This window comes from Pan troglodytes, chromosome 2, assembly GCF_028858775.2.
Source record: "Pan troglodytes isolate AG18354 chromosome 2, NHGRI_mPanTro3-v2.0_pri, whole genome shotgun sequence".
Classification (NCBI taxonomy): Eukaryota; Metazoa; Chordata; class Mammalia; order Primates; family Hominidae; genus Pan; species Pan troglodytes.
The window spans coordinates 143,618,262-143,645,922 of record NC_086015.1 but is presented as its reverse complement, the minus strand read 5'-3'; the positions used below and the strand labels follow the sequence as shown (position 1 = coordinate 143,645,922).

General features: G+C 41.6%; 1 protein-coding gene and 1 long non-coding RNA gene across 3 annotated transcripts in view; one reads left to right on the top strand and one right to left on the bottom strand.

Moving 5' to 3' along the window:
* Positions 1–3,954, top strand: part of LOC107970787 (uncharacterized) — a 101,726-nt gene extending 97,772 nt beyond the window's left edge. Inside the window, exon 9 of the long non-coding RNA XR_010155808.1 lies at positions 3,549–3,954. This is a non-coding gene — a long non-coding RNA (uncharacterized LOC107970787). The remainder of the gene's footprint in view (positions 1–3,548) is intronic.
* The window catches only part of CLSTN2 (calsyntenin 2), a 639,289-nt gene that overhangs the window by 143,598 nt on the left and 468,030 nt on the right, over positions 1–27,661 (bottom strand). For both annotated transcript variants that reach the window (XM_526327.8, XM_016942061.4), the window contains 2 exons: positions 27,150–27,358; positions 10,921–11,070 (listed from right to left, as the gene is read on the bottom strand). In XM_526327.8, coding sequence (XP_526327.5) covers positions 10,921–11,070; positions 27,150–27,358 — 359 coding nt within the window. The remainder of the gene's footprint in view (positions 1–10,920; positions 11,071–27,149; positions 27,359–27,661) is intronic.

Here is a 27,661-nt window from a genome sequence, read left to right as displayed (position 1 = left end):
AGCCTTGCAGCTGGTCCTCATAAGAAGGCACTTACATTTAGGGAAGCCAAAGCTGAACAGCAGTGACTTTCCCAAGGTTGCAGAGTGAGCTAGGGCATAGCTGAGACTGAAATCTGAGTTCCTGGACCGACCCCCAGGACTGTACACTTTCTACCCCACCCCACTGTCTCCCTTTGATCCCAATCTTAAGTACAAAAATCCAGGACATGATGCTTAAGCCACACAGCCTTACTCAATTCTATGGATTTAAATGTGTGTACTCATGTGTGTGTGTGTTCATTTGCATGACGGTGTCTATTTTCCCAATTTAATCATAGCATTCATTTGCATAGGGATTTAAATTTTGTGAAGTACTTCTACGCTGGAATCTCTTTTGGTCTTAACAATCTTACAAAATAGCTTGGCCAAGGATTATGATTCTTAATTTACAGTTAGGGAACCAAAGCTCAGCCAGAGAAATAGCTTAAGCAAAGCCTGTGGCTAGATTATGACCCAGCTAAGGGTTGGGTTCAGCCCTTCTCACTCCATACCTAGCTCCATCTCCACTGGTTTGCACCTGACCCCATTCCCCCATCACCTACCCCTGTGTGGGGTTCAGGGCATATGCTTAGGAAAGGGAAGAGGAGCAGAAGGAACCAGAGGAAGAATGTAGAAGAAATGAAGGGGAAGGAGAGGCAAGTCAAAAACGGGGACAGGGAGAAGAGAGGTTATTGATAAAGAGGAGAGATTCAAAAAGATAGGAAAGAGACTGTGAGGGTGGAGGAAGAAGCTGAGCCCTCTGGTATGGAGCTCAAAAAGTCAGTGTTGTCCTATTGAATGGAAGGGTATATGGGTAATTTTTCATGCTGAATTCTCTTTAAGGAAAAGGTAGAGTCTTCCTGCCCTGGTGTAAGGAGCCACACCTGGGCCCAGCATCTTTGGGTTTGAAGCTTGACACCCAAGTCTCAGGCCCACTTTGTGTTTCTCTGGCCCATGAGATAATCAGAGGTAACTTTAGTTTCAGGCAAGTAGTAGCTGAAAGATGGACAGTCTTCAAGCCTGGGTTTATTTTTGAACACATTATAACTTCAGGACAATGGTTCCCTATACCTGGTTCAATCAAGGAAATGAAAGTTGTGGCACCTCTTAGGTGCTACGTAGACATTGTCCCATTGAACTCCAGCTACCATTTCCAGGTAAGTCTCATCACCATCTTATAGATAAGGTAACTGAAAAGTTAAATACATTGCTTAAGGACATACAGGCTATGTCTCTCTTCTAAAATGTTTTCTGATATACCCTTTTATAAAGCTCATAACATCCCCCTTTGGAAATTCTCAATCCCCTTTTCCTATCCTCTTTCTTCTGACACAGTAAGATGCCCTCTGGAATAGGCTGATACGAATTTGAATTCCATATTTACCATTTACCGCTGTGAGATTTTGGGCAAGACAGTCAATCTTTCTAAGTTTTCCTTATCTATTAAATGGGCTAGAGTTGCTTATCTCACAGGATGTTCCTGCCCTTTGTGCAGTGAACTTTGCTTTGGACTTTTACACTTCTTTGCCTCTGTCTAAATATGTCCATTTGATCTCCCATTCTTTCAAGGCTTTGCTATGCATGTAATCACCCACTCCCTGCTAAGGTGCCAATGGACAACAAGAGCTTCACACAGGGGTCACGAAACTTTTTCTGTAAAGAACCAAATAGTAAATATTTAGGCTTTGAGGGCCACATAATCTATTGAAGCGACTCGGCTCTGCTGTTGTAGGGTAACCATAGGCACTATGTGAACTAATGAGTGTGGCTGTGTTCCAATAAATCTTTATCTACATGCACTAAGAATAAAACTTCATATAATTTTAATGTGCTATGAAATATTATTTTTCTTATTTTCAATGATTTAAAATGTAAAAACCATCTCTTAGTTCACAGTTGTACAAAAACAGGTAGTCAACCAGATTTGGCCTATAGGCTACACTTTCCTGACTCCTGCAGGAGGTATTTTCATTTCTCAGGGGGGATTATCTATTAAAATAAAAGGTTGGTACTGCAATGGTGGAACCTCAGACACCCTGGCAGGACAGTAAAAGAGAGAACTGAGGGCAAGAATCCTTCTTTACTCCGTCTTTCTGGCAATGCCCTGAGCCCACTTTCCAAGCAAATCTGGACACCTTCTTGGGCTTATCACCCTCTGATTTGAAATCAATGCCTTTCATGTAGTAAAATGTAAGCCAGATCCTCAGTTTATTTAATAACCCATCTGACTTTTGGAAGGGGCAAGGTGACCAGCTGACCCCTGGGGACTGGGTGTTTATCTCCTTGGTAGGGTGGTGGCAGGTGACAGCTGCAGAGGGAACTGGGACATACACTTGACAAGGTGTAGCAGGGTCCTCTTCAGCCCCAGACACGCCCAACTGCCACCTTTGTCCCTTTGCCTATGGAGTCTCATGAGATTTGCCTGCAAATCTAACCTTGATGCCCACTTTAACTTGAGTTTGGAATAAACAAATACATGACTTTTAGTACTTTTGGGGGAGTGCTCTACTTGAAAGTGCACTCAGAAATAATCATTCTTTTCTGCTGGTCTCCCTCCCCTGAGTCTCTGCATTCCAGCCAACATCTATGTGGTTTGCCGAGGAGTCCTTCGTCCCTAAGATACTCTTAACCACATGGAGGCAGGAAAGCCTCTGCGGTCCCCTGTCCTCAGGATGATATATGAGGAGGCCCTCCCTCCAAGACCTGGTCCTCAGTTGGCCAGTCCAGTCTTCTTCCCCCTGATCCAGCCACATTGTGCTCCTTCCTACCTAACACCTGTTTTCTAGTCTGGAATACTCCCTCCTCTCTGTGCTAAAGCCCAGTATTTTTCTAGATTTTCTCCAGGAACATCTCCCTGGGTCTCCTGCCTGGTCCAAAGTTAAGTATCCCCTTTGTCTTCCCACCGTCCCTCCAGTGCAGCTTTTATCCTCAGCATTTCTATCATCTCCTTCTATAATCGGAGTTCTGGTAGATCCTACCCGTATCCCCAGGCTTTAGCACACAGTAGGCCTTCACTAAAGGGTTAACTAATTCACTCCAAAAAAAAATATTTCCCACCAGGTAATATGCATTCAATTTCAGTGTCTCTCACAATGCCAATAACTAAAAGCAATGAATCTAGCCAGCATTAGATTAGTTGCTGCTAATCTAATGCTGATTAGATGCTGTCTTTCTGCCACTGTCTTTTCAACACAAAAGTGTTAGACACACTCAGCATCTAGTAAGTATTTTCTGCATGGTCTTAGTCAAAGTGAAGTTGATGGAAGCAGCCAGACCTACCCCAGACTTATTAAATCGGGATCTGCATTTTACCAAGATCCCCCCTACCGACTGATGTGCGTGTTTGAGTTTGAGAAGCGCTTCTCCAAAAGCTGCCACCCTTCCTTCCTAATGAAGGACCTGTTTGTGGGATGGTGGAAGAAACAGTGCAGACAATTTGATGCACCTGGAGAATTATTCAAAACCCAAAGAACAGAGAGGAAATGGTTCAATTATGTGGCTGCATCTCTCTTTCTTTTCCTTTTAAATAGGACATCTTACTGGGAAAGTAAAAGGAACCGAAATCAGTTGGCCTGTGGGAGAAACTCTTCCAACTGGTGGTGTTGTGTGAATTGCTGCTGAGCAAGGTGTAATTAGCTGCCATGGGATCACACTCATGGATGAGGTGAGCAGACAAAGAAGAGCTCCTTGGGGGCTGGAGAGCTGATTCTTCAGTCTGGGAAGCCTCAGACACAGAAAAGCTGGAAGTCCAGTCAGCAACACATCTGGGGAAAAATAGTGAAAGCCCACAAGGAAAGTCTCTGGTGGCTCTCTTCAAAAGGGAATAATTTTGCATAAAGGGATAGTGAAATACTGAACTTTGGGTTCATTCTAGCAGAATAAATAATGAATACAAAATCTGACTTGCAACAATAAAAGGGAAAATGTACCAAGTAAGTGTTGTGGAAGATAATCTTTTCAGCTTGAAACATAGAAAAAAAGATGGGCCAAGGGATTAAAAAGAATAAAGGAAAGCATAAACAAGGGATGCATTTCTCCAAACAGCATAAAATAAAATAAAAACTAAACAAACAAACAGAAAAACCCCAAACTAGCCACTGGATTACAAACGATCTTCTAAAGGACAGGTCAGTGCCCCTGTAAGGAGGGTTCAGCAGGGACATGTGGCTAAGCTCAATCTCTGGCTGGGCCCACTGCTGTTACTGCCACCCTCACCCTGACAGCCTCCAAGGGTACTACATCCTCTGCAGTGCTGCGGTCCACAGAGGGATGCAGGTCCTTCTCCAAGTCATCATAGCACACACAGGCCCAGACTTGGGTAATTTCATTCAGTTGACAAGACGGAAACACTAAGAAGACCAAACTGGGTTCACTGTATAGTGCTCAGGTGATGAGTCCACCAAAATCTCACAAATCACAACTCAAGAACTTACTCATGTAACCAAATACCACCCATTCCCCAAAAACCTGAGGAAATAATAAAAAAAAAGAAAATAGAGAAAGCTTAGAAACACTCAAGTTGAGACATGTGCATATTGGGATCCCCACAGGCTATCTAGCAGCCCGTTTAGAGGATTCTCCATCTCTGGGAGTGTCTGTAGCCTTCTTTTTACTCTACGTGTAATGAGATCCATGCCTAAGCCCTCCACTATCAAGCACATATATCCAGGAGACTCAAATCTCCATCTCTAGCACATACCTGTCTCCTAAGCATCAGATGTGACAATCCCACTGCCCACTAGACATCTCTGGCACCTCACATTGATCTTTTCTCTAAAATGGACTCTTTAGCTGCTGCACATAACTCCTTCTCCTTCCATGTTGCCACCTCAGCGACTGGCATCATAATCCATCTGGGGGCCCATGTGCCAAACGGGAGAGGCAGACCTATCCTTCTCTTCCTTATCCAGTTTATCTACCATGGTCCACTGAGTCTATCTACTATTTCTCAAACTTGTTCTCTCTTTATTTTTATATATATATATATATATATATATATATTTTTTTTTTTTTTTTTTGAGACAGTCTCACTCTGTCGTCCAGGCAGGAGTGCAGTGGCGCACTACTGGCTCACTGCAACCTCGACCTCCCAGGTTCAAGTGATTCTCCTGCATCAGCCTCCCAAGTAGCTGGGATTGCAGGCATGCACCACCACGCCTGGCTAATATTTTGTATTTTCAGTAGAGACAGGGATTCGCCATGTTGGCCAGGCCGGTTTCAAACTCCTGGCCTCAAGTGATCCACCCGCCTCGGCCTCCCAAAGTGCTAGGATTACAGGTGTGAGCCACCGCACCCAGCCCCGTTCTCTCTTTAAATGATGCTTTGTAGACAATAGCTCATCTGCTAAAGGTGGAAAATACCATGTAAGAAAATAAACAGTAAAAGTGAAAACAGTACTCTTAGAACTCAAACAGTCTATCTGGTTCCACAGATGACTCCTTACTCATTCTTTCTTGCTGGGCCCCATGTAACATCAGGTAACCATAGGTCCTTACTAGGAGGACAACATCCAAAACCTCTCCTTCCCATCCTAACTACTCTACTAAGACCCTGCCCTTAAAGACTTCAAAGATAGCTTTTGTACGTCATCTCCTTCTTTCTCCCTTAAGACAGTCAGTGCTATAGACTAAACGTTTGTGTCCTCTCCAAATTCATATGTTAAAACCTAATCCCTTAAGGAAAATGTAGTTCATATATATACACCACGGAATACTATGTGGCCATAAAAAGGAACAAGATCATGTCCTTTGCAGGGACATGGATGGAGCTGGAAACCATTATCCTCAGCAAACTAATGCAGGAACAGAAAACCAAACACTGTATGTTTTCATTTATAAGTGGGAGCTGAACAATGAGAACACATGGACACAGGGAGGGGAACATCACACACTGGGGCCTGTCAGGTGGCAGGGAGGAGGGAGAGCATTAGTATAAATAGCTACTGCATGTGGCGCTTAATATCTAAGTGATGAGTTGATAGGGATATCAAACCACCACGGCACACATTTACCTATGTAACAAAACTGCATGTCCTGCACATGTATCCCAGAACTTAAAATTAAATTAAACTTTAAAAAGAAAGACTGCAAATTCAAAAACCTGGCATGAGAGGCAGGATGCAAGCCTGTCATTAGCATGTGACCTGCTGCAGGTGCATCACTTTCCTAGTTCCTAATATAATTTTTCATCCCTGAAAACTAGAGGTACCTCTAAGCACACTGTGAGTTCTCAAAGCTCAGAACAAAACAAAGAGAAGTAGTTCTCCCTTCCACTCACACAGGTCTGGCTTATGCTTTGAGCCATCCTCTTCCCTGGCCAAGTGAGAATGGGAGTGTTCCCTTCAGCAAAGTTCCACCTCACTGCAGAGTGAGCTGACCATTATCACCTATTCAGAGTTAAAACCTCAGAATACAGCAGAGAAGACAAAGCTCACATAAGAGCAAAATGTATGTGCCTGGCACCCTGGGCTTGTTTTCTGGATGCAAAGTCTTCCTTCCTCCCCTTGCTGTAAGCTAAACCCTTGATAAGCCCCACCCTGCCCATTGGTGAGTGATGCTGGCAAACACACTTTTAGTTCATGCTTAGGTGATGGATGGAAAGTTCAGTGCCATGGGCTACAAGAAGTGTGGTTCCGCCCTAAGGGAGAAGATAAGACCAACCCACAGAGAAAAGGCAGGAATAAGAAAACCATAGCCTTGGTAGATAATACTTTGGCCAAGGTCTGAAAGGCAGGCAGCGGAAGAGCCGGGGTCTGAGATGTCCTTCTGTGCATAGCTGGGTAAGGCCAGCAGCATTCAGAGAAAGCCTCTTCTGGTCCTGCCCATGGAAGGGGCAATTGTGATAAACAATGAGGGCCACTGCCCTGGGGCATCACTGGAGTCTGACAGCAAGTCCTCATGGGCCCTGCGAAGGAAGGAAAGGCTCCAGCTGTGGGGCAGGGTTCCGTGCTCTGAGAAAGCTCCCTGGAAGAAGCTGGCCACAGTAAGGACTGGGTGACATGCTGATTGGGAGTGCTTGGGGGAGGTGGGAGCTCTTGCATGTAATGGATTGGATTCACTGTGCTGCAATCCCCTCCTGCTTAAAAGGAAATGGCTTAGAACAGGTACCAGAATTCAAACTGCCAAAGTGCATTTGTTTGGTTACTCCAGTTGCTTGTGAGGAGTCAGTTTGGGAGAGGCCTCTGTTCTCCCAGAGAATTAAGTGGAATTACGTCTGGCAAATGCACACAGCCCCCTCTCAGCTGGATCTGAGGGGGTTGAGGCTCATTGCAGCTCCTCACCCTGACCTCAAAACCTCAACCACCCACCCTCCCCTACCACAGGCCCCTCCAATCTTGCTTTCCACATCTCTCCAGTCACAGCCTTCTGTGCAAGCCAAACTGCTCTCCTCATATTGTTCATTGGTCCTCTGAATGTTCTCCCCTCTCTATGTTCCTTGTCCGTTTACAAAGTGCAGGATTCGCCCCATACTGGCTCCATGAAAAGCCAACCCTTTCCCCCAAGGCATTTGATGCCCACTCACAGTAAGGGGCAGTCTGCATCATCTGCAAGTAACAAGCAAGCCAGTAAAACATAGTTCGTTCCAGTTTGCTCTACACAGCTGGGAGAAGGGGCAGGACAAGAGACATACAACTCAGGCCAGTTGTGGTCAGTTCTTACCTGGAGAAAGGTGAACTTCCAGTTAAGAGGCTGCAGCCCTGACCAGGGATATAAGAGAGAATAGGCCCCAAGATGAGTGAGTAAGAGTTGAGGGTTGTCCAAGTGGAGGCATGAAGTGAATTAGTAGGCTGGGAGGAGGAGAGGAGGTTCCTCTCTAGGTCTGGGAGCTGGGACAGGAATGCTAGAAAGGTCTTATGGCCTGTTATAGATATCAGAGAGCCTGGAGGGCCTGTCTATGATCTGGAAGTCTACTGGGGCAGTGACTGAGAGAGAGGACATCCCAGACTCTGGATCCGGATGCCAAACACAGTTTGGCAGTTTGAATTCTTGTACCTGTTCTCAGTCATTTCCCTTTAGGCAGGAAGGAATTGCAAGGGGTAAGCTGGGGGAAAAAATTAAGGATGGAGAACTCATTGTCAGCTTCTGCCACTACAGGCTGGCAGCTGTTGGGAATAACACTCAAAATCCTAAGGAAATTGAACACTCAAACAAAGGATCCTTAGCAAAGCAATTTTACTTCTGTGCAGAGGGGTGCTTCTCCTTGGCCAGTCGCCATGAGAGCACACCTGAACAAAGGGGCAGGAGAGCCTTTATTCCTGATGCAAGTCCTGCCCCTGTACCCTTTCCCCACTGGCCAGGGTCAGTTCCCACAATCTGAACTAATCCCGGTTGCCTAAACATTTGAACTTTCTTTAGATAGGGTGGGCACGTAAGGGAGAGAGGGGAAAAGGGGAAGGGGTGTCTGCAATGAGTTAGAGAGCTAGTCTTCTTTCCAAATAAGGAAAGGAATGTGAGCTGGTACTGATAAACCTGGTACTGTGACATGTGTGGGCATGTAGCGAAGGCAGAAAGGGAAAAAGAGAAAAAGAAAAAATGGGTGGTGGGGGGTACTATGAATTAAAGAATAAAGGATTGATTAGGCTATTTGAAGAGAAACCTCATCATATCCCACACAGCTAAGGCAGGGAAGCCACTATGAAGTAGTTGATTCTGATGTTACATGTGTTTAAATCACTGTGCCCGACACTATGAATGGATGCAGGGAATTGCCTCTTCCCTGCTTTCTTTATTCCACAGAAAGGTGCATTTTTTTAACCAAAGTTTTGCTGACCATTTCTCCATCATTAAACACTTGCTAAATGCCTCCATCATGTCTGGTTCTGTGCTGGGCACTGGAGTGTGCTGGGCACTGGAGACATAATAGCAAATGGGCACCGGCCTTGCCCAACAAGGTTTGTCCAGAGCTGCAAACAGCAGTGTGCACTATAAGGTGGTGCTCAATACATTCTTCACTCGTAGAGTTAAACATTGTGACCAGGTTTTTCCTTGCATACATTTAATAAGTACAAATTCTGTTAGGAAATTACATTTAAATTTAGGAATAAAAATGTAATCACACATCTGTAGGTGCCTCATTTGTCAAAGTCAAAGAAGCATTGGGACTATTCTTCTGACATAGCTGTGTGTTTTGCTTTTCCTACTTAAATTCTCATCGTGAACATATTTCATGCATACAGAGTTTATATATCCTTTCCAGGTTTTCTCTTCAAAGGTCACACGTTCATTGGAGCTAATCTTCATGAGTTAAAAACAAAACAAGGTAAGTTCTTCTTAACTCATATACCTTTTCTTTCATTCATTCATTCATTCATTTATTCATTCATTCATTCAATGACTATTTCTTGAGCACCCACAATTGGCACTAGACACTGCACCAAGCTTGAGAAATTCAGTGGTGAACAAGACAGAATTCTGTCTGCAGGGTCCTCGGGTCTAGTATTATAGCCAATCAGAGCTCAGGCTCCCTGAGGTTGGGAAAACAAAGTTTCCCACTCTGGCTTGTCCTTCTTTCTATGTCTCTTCCTTGATCCTAACAGACTGACACAAAGATGACTCTGCTTTGTTCTTTACCTCTCATGTGCCTTACCTGTGGTTCCTTTACTGAGCATTTCATCTTTTCTACTTTGTTCAAAGGCATACAACTCTGGCTCTCTCCAGAGGTGGGTTAAATTACCCCTTCCGATCTTTTCAGTTTTAAGTTTTAGGGAGATCAAGTTGTGCAAGGGAGGAGTGCTTTGAGAACTGCCTTCTGAGGGGAATGATGTCAGGCAGCTTCTGAAACAGGTGTCCTTACTTTGTACCATGATGTCCTGCCAATCTGACCCTGATGAATTGGATTAGGAATGAATAACTGACTAAAAGACAGTCATTCAAAGACTGACCAGAGATTTATAGGGTGGTCTGGCATCAGTCTTCCCTACAGGGATGTGAGTGACTAACACCAACTCTTTCTGGGGAATTTAAGAATTAAAGATAGCAGAGAGAGAGAGAGAAAGAGAGAAAATATGAGAATATAAGAGGGAGGCAGAAGCTTAAAGACACACCAAGAGAAGGCAGTACACAGAAATGAAGCAGTTTATGAGTTATGAGTAAGCAATAGCCTGCAGCATCTTCAACATATGAAGTAGAGACAGGGAGTCATCGGGCAGCCAAAATAATGGTGCAGAGATAATTCTAGAATCCCTGCTCAGCCACCAGATCTATTGGCATCACCACTAAAGCTATTATTATTCCACAAATCACTCAAATCTCTGTAAGGTCCATCTATGCAGCTGTCCTCACCTTCCTTACTTGCCCTCAGTTCAGTGATAAACTGTTATCTAAGGGTGACCTAAGCATTTAGTTTCCTTTGCATTCTAAGAGCTCTAAACTGACACAAAAATCCACCTCCATCCAAAGCCATTGCTTCTTCATTCCCAGAGTCAACATTTTATACATTCCCTAATCCAGAGTCTGGATTCTGGGTCTCCCGCCTCTGCCTGTGTGCATTCTGTGTGAGCACAAAGAACATGACGACTTTCCCCAGGTGTTGATCCGTGATGCAAAACTTGAAATGCATCAGGTAGACCCAGCACCCTAGGGTAAAGTGAATAGGCTTGCTGGCAATTTCTCCTACATGCTGTGAGATAATTACTATTGATCGAAGATGTCATGAGATTGGAGAAAGGGAGCACTGGACAAACTGGACACATGAGGTTAGAGGAGATGTCTTCGACATTCTCAGCTGAAAAATGGGGATAATATATCACCTAAGAGTTGTGAGAATAAGCAAGCTACTTTATTTCTCACAGCAAAGTGACTGTACTTAAAAAAGTTATGTGTTGTGATGATTTGAGGACAAGTACACCACCTTCTATACATCAGACCATGCTGCCTTCACACAAGACTGATAAAACAGGCCCACCTTGCCAGCCAGGCTTGCAAACTGGCTTCACATCCACCTGCACCAGGGTGTCCTGAGCAGCGGGCTTCTGTCCACAGTCGTAGGCAGTCACCAGGATCTCATACTGGTGTTGTTTGTCATAGCTCAGCTTCTCAGTGTTCCTGATGTTGCCTGAGGAACAGAGATGTTCAAAAGCATTTCAGGTCAATTTAACTGCACTGTACTTCTCCCAGATCTCTTCCCCACTCCACCCACCTTCACAAGAAGAAAGTGACCCTTTTCCTTATCTCTTTGTAAAAACAAGGGCAAACAGGAGCATGGCTCCACTTGTAGCATGCTTATGCTTTGGTAGCAAATTCCTGGGAACCCACTGGCTGAAGCCACCTAGCTGCGCAATAGGACTGCCAGGGAATTTTGAGCACACGCCTGGAATCCAGCTGGCTTGTGTTTATAAGTAATGGGCTGCCAGAAAACTTCCTCCTGAAGTACAGCCGTGTGATTGTGTCCCTGATGTAGGGCAAAGACCATTCATCTGCAAGGATATCTCTGGAAAAAGATGGAATTCAGAAAATGTCCTGACACATATTTTTTAACATCTGGGCTTGTCGCCAGGAATGTTCACTGCCTCATCTCACATTATTTTTGCTACCAAATAGGAAGTAAAATCAATAAGAAAACGTGTGACCTCCCTTCTGAAAGCGACATAGAATAACACACTTTTCGCCCCGAAGAAGACATTTTTCTTCTCTAAGAGAGACCAAGTAACTTTTTTCTGAGTTGTTTGTGTGTTTTTGCTCCTGTGGGTTTCATATTATAGTTCTGAAATAAATATTTGGTAATTAATGAGCAAAATGTTAATTCATTATTTTTGCTGAAATACAATTTTAGTTCCAAAGAACTAATAAAGACCTAAAGTGAATTTAATACTTTTAAGCTTTAAATTCTAAGAGATTAAAATATTTTACTGAGCATAATTTCATTCCTACTACTTTTTTTTTTTTTGGCGGCAGAGTTGACAGCAAATTAGAACTCAAATGTTATCATCGTTTACCAGAAACTAAATGTTAAAAATTGAAATTAATAAAGAAATGAACAAAATAGGCTGGGTGCAGTGGCTCACATCTGTAATCCCAGCACTTTGGAAGGCTGAGGTGGGTGGATGGCTTGAAGACAGGAGTTTGAGACCAGCCTGGCCAACATGGTAAAACCTCATCTCTATTTAAAAAAACAAAAATTAACCAGGTGTGATGGTACACATCTGTAGTCCCAGCTACTCAGGAGGCTGAGGCACGAGAATTGTTTGAACCTGGGAAGTGGAGGTTGTAGTGAGCAGAGATCGCAACACTGTACTCCAGCCTGGGTGACAGAGCAAGACTGTCTGAAAAAAAAAATCAACAAAATAAACAAAGAGGTAATGGCTGACACACACACACACACACACACACACACACACACACACACATATATATATATATATTTTTTTTTTTGAGACAGAGTCTGGCTCTGTCACCCAGGCTGGAGTTCAGTGGCATGATCTTGGCTCCCTGCAATCTTTCACCTCCTGGGTTCAAGTGATTCATCCCGCCTCAGCCTCCCAAGTACTGGGACTATAGGTATGTGCCACCACACCTGGCTAATTTTTGTGTTTTTTGTAGAGATGGGGTTTCGCCATGTTGGCCAGGCTGGTCTCGAACTCCTGATCTCAGGTGATCCACCTGCCTCATCCTCCCAAAGCGCTGGGATTACAGGTGTGAGCCAACATGCCCAGCCTGACTCAGGTATATTTTTATATTTCATCAAAACTAAAGAAAAATTGCCTAAATGAGCTTTCTTCTAACTGCTATGTATTGTTTATGCATATTGAGAGAACATGGAATGAAACAAGAAAGCTTGGAAAATTAGAAAAGTCAAATAATGCTTGAAAGATTTTTTTTTTAAAAAAAGGTCCACCAATTACACAATATTAGTGAAACAGTATTGGTACCCAGGCCATGAGCAGGTGCTGCTCAAGTGAGGGTCTGAGACAAAGTTCAAGTAACTTGTCCTGGACGCTGACTGATGTCCAGGAGGGAATACGAAGTTGCCCAAGACACTGGATCAATAATTAGAATAATCAGCCCAGCGCAGTGGCTCACACCTGCAATCCCAGCACTTTGGGAGGCTGAGGTGGGCAGATAACAAAGTCGGGAGTTCGAGACCAGCGTGACCAACAAGGTGAAACCCTGTCTCTACTAAAACTACAAAAATTAGCAGGGTGTGGTGGCAGGCACCTGTAATCCCAGTGGCTCGGGAGGCTCAGGCAAGAGAACCACTTGAACCCAGGAGGCAGAGGTTGCAGTGAGCCGAGATCGTGCCACTGCATTCCAGCCTGGGCCACAGAGTGAGACTCCGTCTCAGAAAAAAGAAAGAAAGAAAGAAAGAACTAGAATAATCTATTCTGCTATCTTCTCTGGACTACTTCTAACAATACAGCTTCATCCACCAATTTGAGATAGAATTTAGTTAACAAAGTCAGTCAAAAATATCTCAATAAAAACGTGTTTGATGTGTTTCTAGCTTAGTGGCTGGTGTTCGGAATCCCTTTCATTTCTCCTCAATTATTGTTTCCCTCTCAGTTCTGAGGGCTTGCACAGGTCTGGAATGGCTCAGCATTGGTTGGTAACACTCAAACTTATATGTGGTTATAGTTGTCACAGGGGAGGAATTCTGTCAGGTGGAAGCACTTTAATATAACCATGAGAAGTATATCTTCACAACATCACATTGAATTTTGAAAAAAAAAAAATTAACTTTCTTTAAAATTAAATGGCCCTCAAAAGATACTCCTCTTACAAAAGGAAGGCTCAGAGTTTACAATGTGTACAACATTAAGCAGACCAAACACTATTGATTGTGGTAGAAAAATAAACACACAAGCTGAATCCTTGGCTCGATTTGTTGCAGGTCTACTTCCATAACAAGTCTTAATGAAACTGTCTGAGAAACTAATTTACCTTCTCCACCACCACCAACTTTGTGCATGTGAAAATGAGTTTCAAAGCACAGAATTTGAAGCATTAGCTAAAAACTGAGGGTATAGTATTGTGACGAATTGTTGCATGGGAGAAGGTCATATTTCAATAAGATACACATTTAAAATTTTTTGAAAGCTCAGAAAAGTCACCTGTTTTGCTTCTGTTACAACTGTATCTTTTTCTCCCATATTTGAATGATTTTTCTATCACTATCTTCTCAGGAGACCTAATCCCACAGTTAACCATGGTGAACATAAGTCCCTGGAGCTATTTCTCCAAAGGAACTTGAAAAATTCACCTTCAAAGAACAACCAGTCCCTACCTTACACATTAGTTTAGGTATTTTTTTTTAAACTCGGAGAGTGGGGGTTGAGGGGATAAAACAGACATACTGACCAACACTCTTCTAGTAGAATTTAAATGGGAACAACCTATCTGGAAAGCTACGTGGCAATATATGCTAGTCAGTTTGAAATTGCTTATACCTTTTGGGAGTGCAATTCCTCCTCTAAAAATTGATTCTGGAAAAATGATACAATTGCAGATACATGTACAAATATGTTCATCTAGTATTTATTGCACTGAAAAATAGCCTGACACTATAAGAGAAGAGCTAAGTATAACGTCTATGCATAAGATGGATTGTTGTTCAGTAGTAAAAGTGGTGATTATAAAGAACGTTTAAAGATGGGGAAAATACATATAATTAAATGTTAAGCGAAAAAAGGGAGGACAGACAAATGCAAGGATATTGCGGCCCTAATTTTGCTTAAAAACTTTACAGAAAAACTATTGAAAATTTGGCAAACAATGATTTAATGGTTAACTGTTAATAATGGTTACTTTGGCAGGATTATGGGTGACTTCATACTTCTCTGTGCTTTCCAAATTTCCCACACAAGGCATATAACGCTTTTCCATTCATATGGGAAATAAGCATTTTCATTCACTTTAAGAATGAGCAGTCTTTAGGATACATTTGGCTCAGAAGCATGAATCCTGTTATTCACTAGGGCAGCCTTCTGTCAAAGAGAGAGCCCAGCTGAGGCTGCATGAAGACCAAACAATTGCTTGAAAAGTAGAAAATCTGCCAAGTGGTAACTGGGTGTCGTTGAGAGCCTACCCCTCCCTCCACTGTCATTCTCTAACATGGCTGAGTGGCTGGCTTGTACCAGAGGCTCCAGTATTTTTTTGGCATCAGTTCAGGTAACAATCACACTGCACCGGTACAATATTCAATTTCCATTTTACTGGTGAGGGTCTGAGACAAAGTTCAAGTAACTTGTCAAAGACCACACAGACACACACATACGAGTGGTAGATGCAAGTGTGGGGTCCACCAACTTGCAGGATTTTTTTCCAGCTTTATGGAGGTATGATTGACAAATGAAAATTGTATATATTTAGGGTATACAATGTGATGTTTTAATATATGTATACATTACTAAATAACTACCATGATCAAGCTATTTAACATATGCATCATTTCACATAGTTACCTTTCTTGTGTGTGTGTGTGTGTGTTTGTGTGTGTGTGGTGAGCTCTGTTGAGATCTACTCTCAGCAAATTTCAAGTATATAATGCATTACTATTAGCTATAGTCACCCTGCTGTACATTCTCCAGTATTTATTCATCTTATATTAATAACTAAAGTTTATATGCTATGATCAATATCTTCTCTTTTCCTCCACTCCCTCCCTAAACCCTGGCAACCACCATTCTACTCTCTATTTCTGTGAGTTCAACCTTTTAAGATTTCACATCCAAGTGATATCATGAGGCATTTGTATTTCTGTGTCTGGGATATTTCACTTAGCATAACGTCCTTCAGGTTCATCCAAGTTGTTGCAAATGGCAGGATTTCCTTCTTTTTTTAACGCTGAGTAATATTCCATTGTATGTTTGTATCTCCCACATATTTTTTATCCATTCATCTGTCAACAGTCACTTAGGTTGTTTCTGCATCTTTGCTATTGTGAATAATGCTGCAATAAATATGGGAGTGCAACTATCTCTTCAAGATACTGGTTATTTTCCCCCTATGGATACATACCCCGAAGTGGAATTGCTGAACCTATGGTAGTTCTATTCATAATTTTTTGAGGTACATTCATGATGTTTTCTGTAATAGCTGCACCAATTTACATTTTCACCAACAGTCTACAAGGAATCCCTTTTCTTCACATCTTCACCAATGCTGCTCCTTATGGACTTTTTGACAGTAGTCATCCTAATAATTGTGAGGTGATAGCTCATTGAGGGTTTGATTTGCATTTTACTGGTAGTTAGTGACATTGAACATCTTTTTGTATGCACGTCGACCATTTATATGTGTATCTTCTTTGGAAAAATGTCCGTTCAGGTCCTTTGCACGTTTTAAAATCAGTTTGGTTTTTTTTTTTTTCTATTTTGTGTTATATGAGTTCCTTATATATTTCGGATAACTCTTTATTGCATATATGGTCTACCAATAATTTTCCCATTCTGTAGGTTGCCTCTGCATTTTGTTGAATGCTTTCTTCACTATGCAGAGCTTTTTAGTTTGATATTGTGCCACTTAATTTTGCTTTTGTTGCCTATGCTTTTGCTATCAAATTAAAAAATCGTTGCCACTACCAATGCCAAGGAGCCTTCTCCCTGTATTTTCTTCTAGGGATTTTATAGTTTCAGGTCTTATGTGTAAGTCTCTAATCCATTTTGAATTTATTTTTGTGTATGGTGTAACAGAAGGGTCCAATTTTGCTTTGTTTTTCTTGTGGATATCCAGTGTTTTTCAGTACTATTTATTCACAAGTCTATTCTTTTCCATTGTGCATTCTTGGTGCCTTTGGTGAAAATTAGCTAACTATATATGTGTGAATTTATTTCTGGGTTCTCTATTCTGCTCCATTGGTCTATGTGTCTGTTTTTATGACAGCTACATACTGATTTGATTACTATAGCTTTGCAATATAGTTTTATAGTTTGAAATCAGGAAATGTAATACCTCCAGGTTTGTTCTTCTTGCTCAAGGTTGCTTTAGCTATTTGAGGTCTTTTGTGATTCTATATGAATTTTAGGATTGTATCTTCTGTTACTATGAAAACTGCCATTGTAATTTTGATAGAGATTGCATTGAGTCTCTATCTTGTTTTGGGTAGTATAGACATTTTATTAGATTTTTAAATTTTTTTATTTTAATAGTTTTAGGGGTACAAGTGGGTTTTTTTTTTACATAAATTGTATAGTGGTGAAGTCTACAATATTAGTGCACCTATCATCCAAGTAGTGTACATTGTTCCCAATGGGTAGTTTTTTTATCCCTTCCCACTTCTCATCCTTTTCCTTCTGAGTCTCCAATGTCCATTATACCACTCTGTATGCTTTTGCATACCCATAGCTTAGCTCCCATTTATAAGTGAAAATGTGCAGTATTTGGCTTTCAATTCCTGAGTAGAACATTTTAACAATATTGATTCTTCCAATCCATAAACATGGAATATCTTCTAATTTATTTGTGTCTTCTACGTTTTCTTTCATCAATGTTTTATAGTTTTCTGTGTACAGATATTTCACCTCCTTAGTTAAATTATTTCTAAGTATTTTATTTCCTTTGATGCTATTGTAAATGCATTTTTTAAAATTTCTTTTTTGGATAGTTTGTTGTTAGTGTACAAAAATGAAAATAATTTTTGTGTGTTGCTTTTTTATCCTGCAACTTTACTGAATTTATTTATTAGTTACAGCAGTCTTTGGTGGGGTCTTTGGGGTTTTCTCTATGTAAAATCATCTAATCTGCAAACAGACAATTTTACTTATTCCTTTCTGATGTGAGTACATTTTATTTCTTTTTCTTCCTTAATTGATCTGGATAGAACTTTCAGTACTATGTTGAATAAAAGTGGCAAGAGTGAGCATCTTTGTCTAATTCCTTACCTTAGAGAAAAAAGCTTTAAACTTTTCACCATGGAGTATGATGTTTGCTGTGGCCTTGTAATATACAGTCTTTATTGTGTTGAAGACATTCCTTCTATACATTATTTGTTGAGAATTTTTATCATGAAAGGATGCATTTTGTGAAATGCTTTTTCTGTATCTATTGAGATATCATATGATCTTTGTCCTTCATTATGTTAATGTAGTATATCACATTTACTGATTTGTGTATGTTGAACTTTTTTTGCATCCCAGGGCTAAGTCCCACTTAATCATGGTGTATGATCCTTTTAATGTGCTGTTGAATTTGGTTTGCTAGTATTTTGTTGAGGACTATTTTTGCATCTATGCTCATCAGAAATATTGGCCTGTAATTTTCTTTTCTTGCACTGTCTTTGTCTGACTTTGATGTCAGGGTAATGCCAGCCTAATAAAATGAGTTTGAAAGTGTTCCCTCCTCTTCAGTGTTTTGAAAGTTTGAGAAGGACTGGCATTAGTTCTTTCAATGTTGGGTAGAATTCAGCTGTGAAGCCATCAGATCCTGGGATTTTCTTTGATGGGATATTTAAAAAAACTATTATTATGAATTCAGTCTTCTTACTCATTATTGGTCTGTTCAGATTCTCATTTCCTTATTATTCTGTCTTGGAAGATTGCATGTCCTTAGGAACTTATCTATTTCTCCTAGGTTATGCAATTTGTTGGTATAAAAGTGTTCTTAGCAGTCTCTTATATCCTTTGAAAATTATTCCAGTGGTATCAGTTGTAATGTCTTCTCTTTCATTTCTGATTTCATCTATTTGAGTCTTGTCTCTGTTTTTTTCTTAGCCTAGGTAAAGGTTTATCAATTAGTTTATCTATTTAAAAAAACAAACTTGGTGTCATTGATCTTTTATACGGTCTTCTAGTGTTTATTTCCATTATTTCTGTTCTAATCTTTGTTATTTCTTTCCTTTTACTAACTTAGGGTTTAGTTTGTTCTTGTTCTAGTTCCTTGACATATAACATTAGGTTTTTTATTTGAGATCTTTCTTCTTTTAAAATTTAGGCATTTATTTCCATTTATTCCTATAACATTCCCTTTTAAAATGGCCTTTCCTACATCCGAAAAGTTTTGACATATTGTGATTTCATTTTCATTTGCCTCAAGATATTTTCCTTTTGATTTCTTCTTTGACCCATTTGTTGTTCAGAACCACGTTATATAATTTCACATATATGTGAATTTTCTAGCTTTTTGTCCTGCTATTGATTTCTAGTTTCATACCGTCATGGTTGAGAAAAACATTTTATATGATTTAAATCTTAAATGTAAGACTTAATGGCTATAGTGAATGCTTACAATTTTATGTTACCTTGGCATTCATTTTGAATATTAGTTGGACTTCCCCACACCAGAAGCAGGACTCAGTCACTCTTAACACAGCTTCCAGTTCTCCAAGTTTCTCTGTGTGGCTAATTCAAACAACTGCCTTATACAATAGCCTCCTGGTGACCAGTTCCCTATGGGACAGCTAGATACAGCCTACTTGCCTGGTCCTGCTGCCCCTCATACTCTGCATGGACTGTGCAGATATGCCACAGTGACTACCTTTCAGTGAACGTGTGACCTCCTAGAACTCATGCCTGCTTGTTTTAAAGCCAACAATTAAAACTCCCCATGGGGTTGGGTGTGGTGGCTCACACCTGTAATCCCAGTGCTTTGGGAAGCTGAGGTGGGCGGATCACCTGAGGTCAGGAGTTTAAGACCAGGCTGACCAACATGGAGAAACCCCATCTCTACTAAAAATACAAAATTAATCAGGTGTTGTGGCACATGCTGTTAATCCCAGCTACTCGGGAGGCTGAGGCAGGTGAATCACTTGAACCCGGGAGGCAGAAGTTGTGGTGAGCCGAGATTGCACCATCGCAACTCCAGCATGGGCAACAAGAGTGAAACTCTGTCTCAAAAAACAAAAACAAAAACAAAAACAAAAACAAAAACAAATCTCCCCGTGGGAAATCTGTTTAATTAATGCTTTGAACTCAATAAAAACATAGGCCCATTGGTCTCTTTTTCTCTACCAGCCTGTACTTCCTGATCTCTGTGTGGCCTGTAGGCATGCCATGTATTCCCAGAATCTGTACATACTAAAACCTTTTAAACTTTCACACTATGGTTGTATCATTGAAGCTGTGCCCACAGCCTAATTTCTAATGGCAAGGCTGCCTCGAAGAGATCCTTGTGGGTGAATTCCCCTGCTGATGTTCTTTTGTCTGAGCTTCTGGTGGTTGCTGGGCACAGTAGATACCAGCTAACTTGGTAGAGAAACTTGAAGAGTTTCATTGAAAACAATGACCTAATATGTGATCTTCCTGGAGAATGTTCCATGTGTACTGTATATTCTGCTGCTGTTTGATAAAATGTTCTGCATATGTCTGCTATGTCCATTTGGTCTAAAGTATAACAGTTCAAATCCAGTGTTTCCTTATTGATTTTATGTCTTGATGCTCTATCCATTGTTGAAAGTAGTTGCTTACTATTCTTGTATTGTTGTCTATTTCTCCCTTCAGATTTGTTCGTATTTACTTTATATATTTACATGCGCTAACATTGGGTACATATGCACTTACAATTGCTGTATCTTCTTGATGAATTTACTTTTTTTATTATCATATAATGACCTTCTTTATCTCTTTTTGCAGTTTTTGACTTAAAGCCTATTTTGTTTGATATAAGTATAGCTACCCTTGATCTCTTTTGGTTTCCATTTGCACAAAATCTTTTATCATATCTTCACTTTTATTATTTTCATGTCCTTAAAAGTGAAGTGAATCTCTTATAGGCATCATATAGTTGGGTCTTGTTTGATCCACTCTATGCCTTTTGATAGATGCATTTAGTCTATTTACATTTAAAGTAATTATTGATAGGTCAAGACTTAATATCTCCATTTTGTCAACCTTTGCTGGTGGTTTTGTTGATCTTCTGTTCCTTTCTTTCTCTCTTGCTGTCTTCTTTTGTGACTTGATAATTTTCTGTAGTGGTATGCTTTGATTCCTTTCTCTTTATTTTTTTGTGTATCTACTCAGGCTTTTGCTTTGTGGTTACTGAGGCTTACATATTATAAAACATATTATGGTTGTACCAGTCTATTTTAAGCTGATAAAAATAACATGAAATGCACATAAAAGCTTTGCACTTTTATTCCCATTTTATATTTTTGTGCCACAATTTATGTTTTTATATTGTATATTCATTAACGTCATTTTAGCTATAATGATTTTAATACTTTTGTCTTTTAGCCTTTAGAGTTATAAGTGATTTACATATCATCTTAGCAGTATTTGAATATTTTGAATTTGAATATTTACTGATTTTTACCTGTGAGTTTCATACCTTCATATGATTTTGTATTAACAAAGAGCATCCTTTTGTTTCAGCTTGAAAAACTCCCCTTATCATTTACTGTAAGGCAGGTCTAGTGGTGATGAATTCCCTAAGCTTTTGTTTGTCTGAGAAAGTGTTTGTTTCTCCTTAATTTCTGAAGAATAACTTTGCCAGGTAAAGTACCCTTGCTGGTAGGTTTTTTTTTTTTTTTTTTTTTTTTGCTTTTTATTTCAGCATCTTAAATATATAATTCTATTATTTTCTGGCCTGCAAGGTTTCTGTTGAGAAATATACTGATAGCTTCAGTGAGGTTCCCATGTATATGTTTTTTTTTTCTTTTGCTGCTTTCAAAATTCTCTGTGTCTTTGATTTACTGACAGTTTTATTATAATGTGTCATGGCAAAGTCTTTTGGGGTTGAACGTAATTAGAGAACTTTAAGTTTCACGTACCTAGATGTCCATATCTCTCTCCATATTTGAGAACATATCCACCATTATGCCTTTAAATAAGCTTTCTACCTCTTTCTTTCTTAGCCATATAAATATCCCATAACAGGAATATAAGCTCTCTTGATAGTGTTGCATACATTATGTAGGCTTTCTTGATTTTTTTTTATTCTTTTCATCTTTTTTCTCCTCTTACTGGACAACTTCAAATGACCTGTCTTTAAGTTTGCTTATTGTTTCTTCTGCTTGGTTGAGTCAGCTACTGAAGCTCTCTATTGCATTTTTAAAATTCAGTCATTGTATTCTCAAGCTCCAAAATTTGTTTGGTTCTTTTTATATTTTCTCTTTGTTGAACTTCTGGTATTTTTCTTCCAAAGTTTTCCTGATTTAGTTAATTGTTTATCTGTGTTCTCTTGCAGATCACTGAGTTTCTTTAGAACAATTTAGTTCAAATTCTTATCAGGAATTCAGTAGCTATTCTTTGGAGTTGGTTACTTACTGACAGTATATTGTGTTGCTTTGGTGCTACCACAGGTCCCTGATCCTTCGTGATACTTGTAGTCTTGTGTAAGAGTCTGAGCATTTGAAGAAATAATCACCTTTTCCAGACTTTATGAAGTGGATTCATTAAGGAAAATCCTTCACCTATGGGTAGGTGAGGGGGGGATGGGTAATGCTGGAGAGCACTGTGGCACTATGCTTAGTGCCTAGTGTATGGGTGGCTCCAGGTTTTGGAGAGGGATGCAATGTCTTATTGGTTCAGGTAGCTGGGGTCTGTAACATTTGCAACTGTGTGTTCCTTGGTGTGGCAAAGGCTATGGGAGGTCCACAGTGTCTGACAGGACTGTAGGTATACTCAGTGGTGCCCTGGGTCCAGTGACAAAGGACTCGTGCAGGCAGCAGGGGGAGTCAGGGCCATTGGTGTGTTCACACTCAGCTGTGGACATGCACTTAATGGTTAGGGCTGGGGCAGAGCCAACTGTGGTTATATGGCAGCTGGTGGCATGTACATGCATGACTATAGCAGTCAAGGCTCATAGTATACATATGTGCAATTGTAAGGACCAGCTGCATGCACTCATGTGGTGGTGGGGGCCACCAATAGGAGTTAGACCAGCTACATATGCATGTTTAGCTATGGGGATCAAGCTGGAAGTGTACATGCATGCAGCTGCAGGGGTGAGCTGCAGGTACAAGCACAGTGGTGGGGGCCAGGGACAAAAGTTGGGGCTTGCACATGTACAGCTATAGGAGCCAGGGCTGGGTAAGCACGCATATAGGCACAGAAGCCAGACACAGACACATTTTCAACTGTTAGACCTGGTGATGGGAGTTGGGGCAGCTGCTCAGGTACACACAGCAAAGGGGTTAACCACAGGTACACACATGGTTGTGACAGATGGATATTTGGCTGGAGCCCAGGCCATTTTGGGGCATACATGTAGTGGCTTCCCTGGGTTCCTGGGTTGGGGTGTCTACAATGGCAGCAGCTAAGGCAGCTTTGGGGAGAGGGGAAGAAGAGAGGTGGTAACTCAAGTACCTAGAAACTGCAAAAGTGAAAAACTTTGGGGTCCTCAGCAAAAATTGTGAGGGGCCCCTATGGCTATACTGGTTGTTGGTTTCCTCAGTGGCAGAAGCTGCTGAGTTCCATAATGGTAAACACTGTAGGCTCCTTGTCAGTGAAAGCCAGTAAGGGGTGTGTGGTGGCTGTGAGGCTGTTGAGATCCTGAGGCTAGAAGACAGCTGGGGTCCCATGCAGAGCAGTCACTAGGGAACCTGGTGGCTCCTGCGACATGGCTGATACTGATAGCCCCACCCTTCTTTGTTCCCAGATGTCTCCAAATGTCTCAGCCATGCTGATCTCCCTAGCTATATGGGGTGGGGTGAAATTGAAAGAGGTCATTTGGGGGAGTGTCCTGAAAGCTCACGAAACTGATTGTTCATCCTGTTATCCTTTTCTCTTCAAGGGTAACTTTTGAGCTAAGGAGTTCTCTCTCTGTGCTAAGCAATGCTGGTCTGGGGGATGAGATGATGCATGCAAGGTGAAACTGTTCTTCCTACTCTTTTTGCACAATTATTCTCATTGTTTTTCTTATACTGTGTTGCTGTATCTTCTCAACTGGACTCCTGAGCTCTCCTACAGCTATTTTCTTTCATAGATAGCTGTCTGATTGTACTTTGTGGGGAATGAAGACTGGGATCTCCTTCCTACAGCTATTTTCTTTCATAGATAGCTGTCTGATTGTACTTTGTGGGGAATGAAGACTGGGATCTCCTTCTCTGCCTTTTTGCTGACATCGCCCCATACTTCGTGTTTGCAAACTTAAACACCACTGCCATGCATACTGTAAATTATCATCAAGGAGGTGCGATCTGATGGAAAGGTCTTGGGGCTAACACTCAGGAGACCTGGGTTGAGTCCTAGCTCTATCACCACTGTGACAGTGTTATTAGGCTAGCTCTTTATGTTTTAGGATTCAATATTGAGGACCCAAGCTCTACTTATCTCAGAAAAACTAGCTAGCAGACGAGGCCATCTCAAATAGATCCAGAACTTTCCAAGAGGAAGGTGATGTGATGAACTCATGGTTATCTGCTCATAATTTAAGCCTGGTAAATAAATCTCAAGTCCCAATCATCCAGGTAAATATTTAATAATTGTGGCACCATTTATTGAGTGCTCTCTCTATGCCAGATACCCTGCAAACAATATCCCCACACACTGCTTCTCCTTGAATACTCACAACCCCACAATGGGGTAAGGACTGATAATGCCATAATTTCATGGGGAGGAATTCAAAGGGAGGGAGTCTGAGGGCCTCTGGTAGGAAGAGGGTGAGTCTCTGGTTAAAGACAGGTCAGGCTGACTCCACATTGTGTCTTCTATTCTCCCTGCTGCCATTCTTTACCCCACAAGCAAAGAGCCTGGAAAGTTGGAGGGGCCAGGAGACATCCATCTGAAGCCATGGGGTAGGGGAAACCTAGGCCTCAATGAGCAGGCTCTAAATTCAGCAGCACTTTCCTTATGAGCATGCAAAGTACTTCTTCAAGGAGTCAGAAAGGTTGCTCAGAGAAACTGATGGATAAGGGCCAATTGGGAAGCTCATTAGAATGGGAGCCGTCTCTGTGTCTGCCCCTAGGTCCTGCTTCATTACCTGGAGGACTGCTTCTGTACACCTCGCTGTCAGGGGCCCACACTCCCTGAGAGGGCCCATTCTCCTCTTCATCTTAGATTGTAAACCAGCATTAGAGGCAGAGGCCTGGCAAAGGCCCATTACTCACATTTAATGAGACAGCCAGGGAAATAAATTGGCATATGTTAGCAAAATGGCTCATCAAGGTGAGTAATTATCTTCATGACTGGGGCAGTTTACCCTCCAAAGAAAGAATTTGCATCTCATCTCACTGAGCTGTGGCTCTTCAGAACTAGGGCATGAGGCCAAGTAGAGCTTGACCACTGAGCACAGATACCTCCACTTGTCTAGTCTTGCTATTCACCATGGACTTGTCACTCCCCAAATTCCAAAGCTTTTATGGGATACACTGCACAACTGATTATACAGAAAAAGAAACCCAGAGGAGAAAAATACAAAGAAGTTGTTCAATATTTTATGGAGTGGTGTGTGCACATGTGTGCCTCTGTGGTGGGGACAGGCTAGTCATTTCACAGAGCCTGTGGGAGAAACTATCGGGGAACGATTCTGACAGGCTCTACTAATTAAAATTACCTTCTTCTTAGTTTTGAGCCAAACTTTAATTAAAGTCCTATATTTCCTCCTTTACTTGCTTGTGCATTGACACTGTGGCCTGTATAATTATCTCATGGTATCCAGGTATGTAATTGTCTTTTCCCCATGTTTTAGCATTTGAGAGGGAAATTACCTTATTATTATTATTTTCTGTCTTATGAATATTAGTTCTGTCTTCCAAGACTGATTCTAAGCTACTTAAAGACAGGGACGAGGGTGTCTTCTTCACTTCTAGCCCCTATGGCATCTGCCGCAGTCTCAGGGTACAGAAGACAATGCCATAGAGTAAGTTTCTACCTGGTCTCAACATCATGAAGTGTTGGGTTTCTCCTGAAGGTGTACAAGCAGGTGGCTGATGCTATTTTCCTCTAGACATTGGCTATCAGGAGGTACAGAGCTAATTTGTTGCCCAACCTTGGTTCATGGCATTCTTTGTGCACCATCTTCACTCTTGCTGCCACTGGATTTTCTATTTTTTTCTGCTAGATGATGAGCTGTATGTGGACAGGCCCATGTCTATTTTAAGTTCCACTCTATCTCCTTTCCAGTGTTCTGCACCATGCCTGGCACTCAATAAATAATTACAGAGTGAATGGGGTTTGAATTTTGCAACTTTTGCATCTTTGTGTGCTACTTAAATCTTATTGGAAACAAAGTAGGAGGAACATATAAACACCCACACACTCACACTAATAATTAAACAATGTACTTGGCAAATAATTACACTTGATTTTAGGTGTTGAAGGTGTTGAAATTTACAGCTAAAGTGGGCTGAGTTTGTTGGGGCTCTGGTTGTGGCGTTTATACTACAATGAGTTTTCTATTCGTGGTGATGGGGAAATGTCCAAATGGCTTTATAGGAATGCTTCCAGTCTTGTTCAGTCTGGGACTGGGTTATTGTGGGAGGGTTCTTTCATTCTTCATTCTCACTGGGGTTGAAATTCTCAAAAAGGACACTGGCAAGAACTTTATAAAATCCTGAATAAGGCCAGGCACAGTGGCTCACGCCTGTAATCCCAGCACTTTGGGAGGCCGAGGTGGGTGGATCACTTGAGGTCAGGAGTTCGAGACTGGCCTGACCAACATGGTAAAACCCCATCTCTACTAAAAATACAAAATTAGCCGAGCATGGTGGCGCACGCTTGTAATCCCAGCTCCTCGGGAGGCTGAGGCAGGAGAATAACTTGAACCCAGGAGGTGGAGGTTGCAGTGAGTGAAGATTGTGCCATTGTACTCTAGCTTGGGCGACAAGAGCGAAACTCCGTCTCAAAAAAAAAAAAAAAAATCCTGAATGAATCTATGGTTTAGAAGGGATTTCAAAAGTCCCACCTCCTCTGTTAGCATGTCTTCATCTAGAGGCAATAGGGCTGGTATTATGACTTATTACATAGGAAATGGACCCAGATATGGCCAAGCTGATGGCATGGCTCACATCTGGATGACAACTGGAAAATTTGACCAGGAAATCAACCATCTTCGGTATCTAGATGTGTGGCACTGTGAGTTGTACAGACTACATTGAGTGAGTAGGTTTCTGAGGTTTCCTGAGGGTGTTTTAGACCTGGCAGGGCTGCTAATCAGATAAGGCCATTCCCTCAAGTGTGGGACTGAGCTCTGGGTTATGGAGCTTAGACCAAACATGGCAAGGAAGGCATAACTTGCCAAGCATATTCAGAGCCCGTGTTGGGTCTTCAGAGTGGAGGCGATGGATTTGTTTTCCTGACCCCACAGGGGTCCTCTGAGGTCACTCACCATTTCTGTCGATGGCAAAAGGCACATCTGTGGTGACGATTTCATAGTTGCAGATCTGGCTGTACTGTGGGGAGCAGTCCTCGTCAACGGCCTCCACCTGCAGAATGCTGTCATAGATCTTGCCCTCCGTCACAACAGCCTTGTAGGCTGGCTCTTTGAAGGTGGGAGCAAACTCGTTGACATCCTTCACCTGTATATGGACCACGGCCCTGGGACCACACACAGAAAGGAAGGGATGGTGGTAAAGAAAGAGTCACACCAACCTCCTGTACCTCCTGGGGGCACTGACTGAGGTCCCAAGGCCAAGTGAAAGGAGAAACCACCAGCCAATTGTGGCAGTTGTCTGAGTGTCCCATCCTCCCTCTCACTGGAGACTCTCTACTTGCCCTTGCTCTGACGCTCTGAGATGAATCCATCCCAGAGAGACTTTTATGCCCTTCCCTCTGCACCAGCTTTAGGCAACAGGTTTACTGTTCATTCCTCCCTCTATTCATCCACTCCTCCATTCAGTA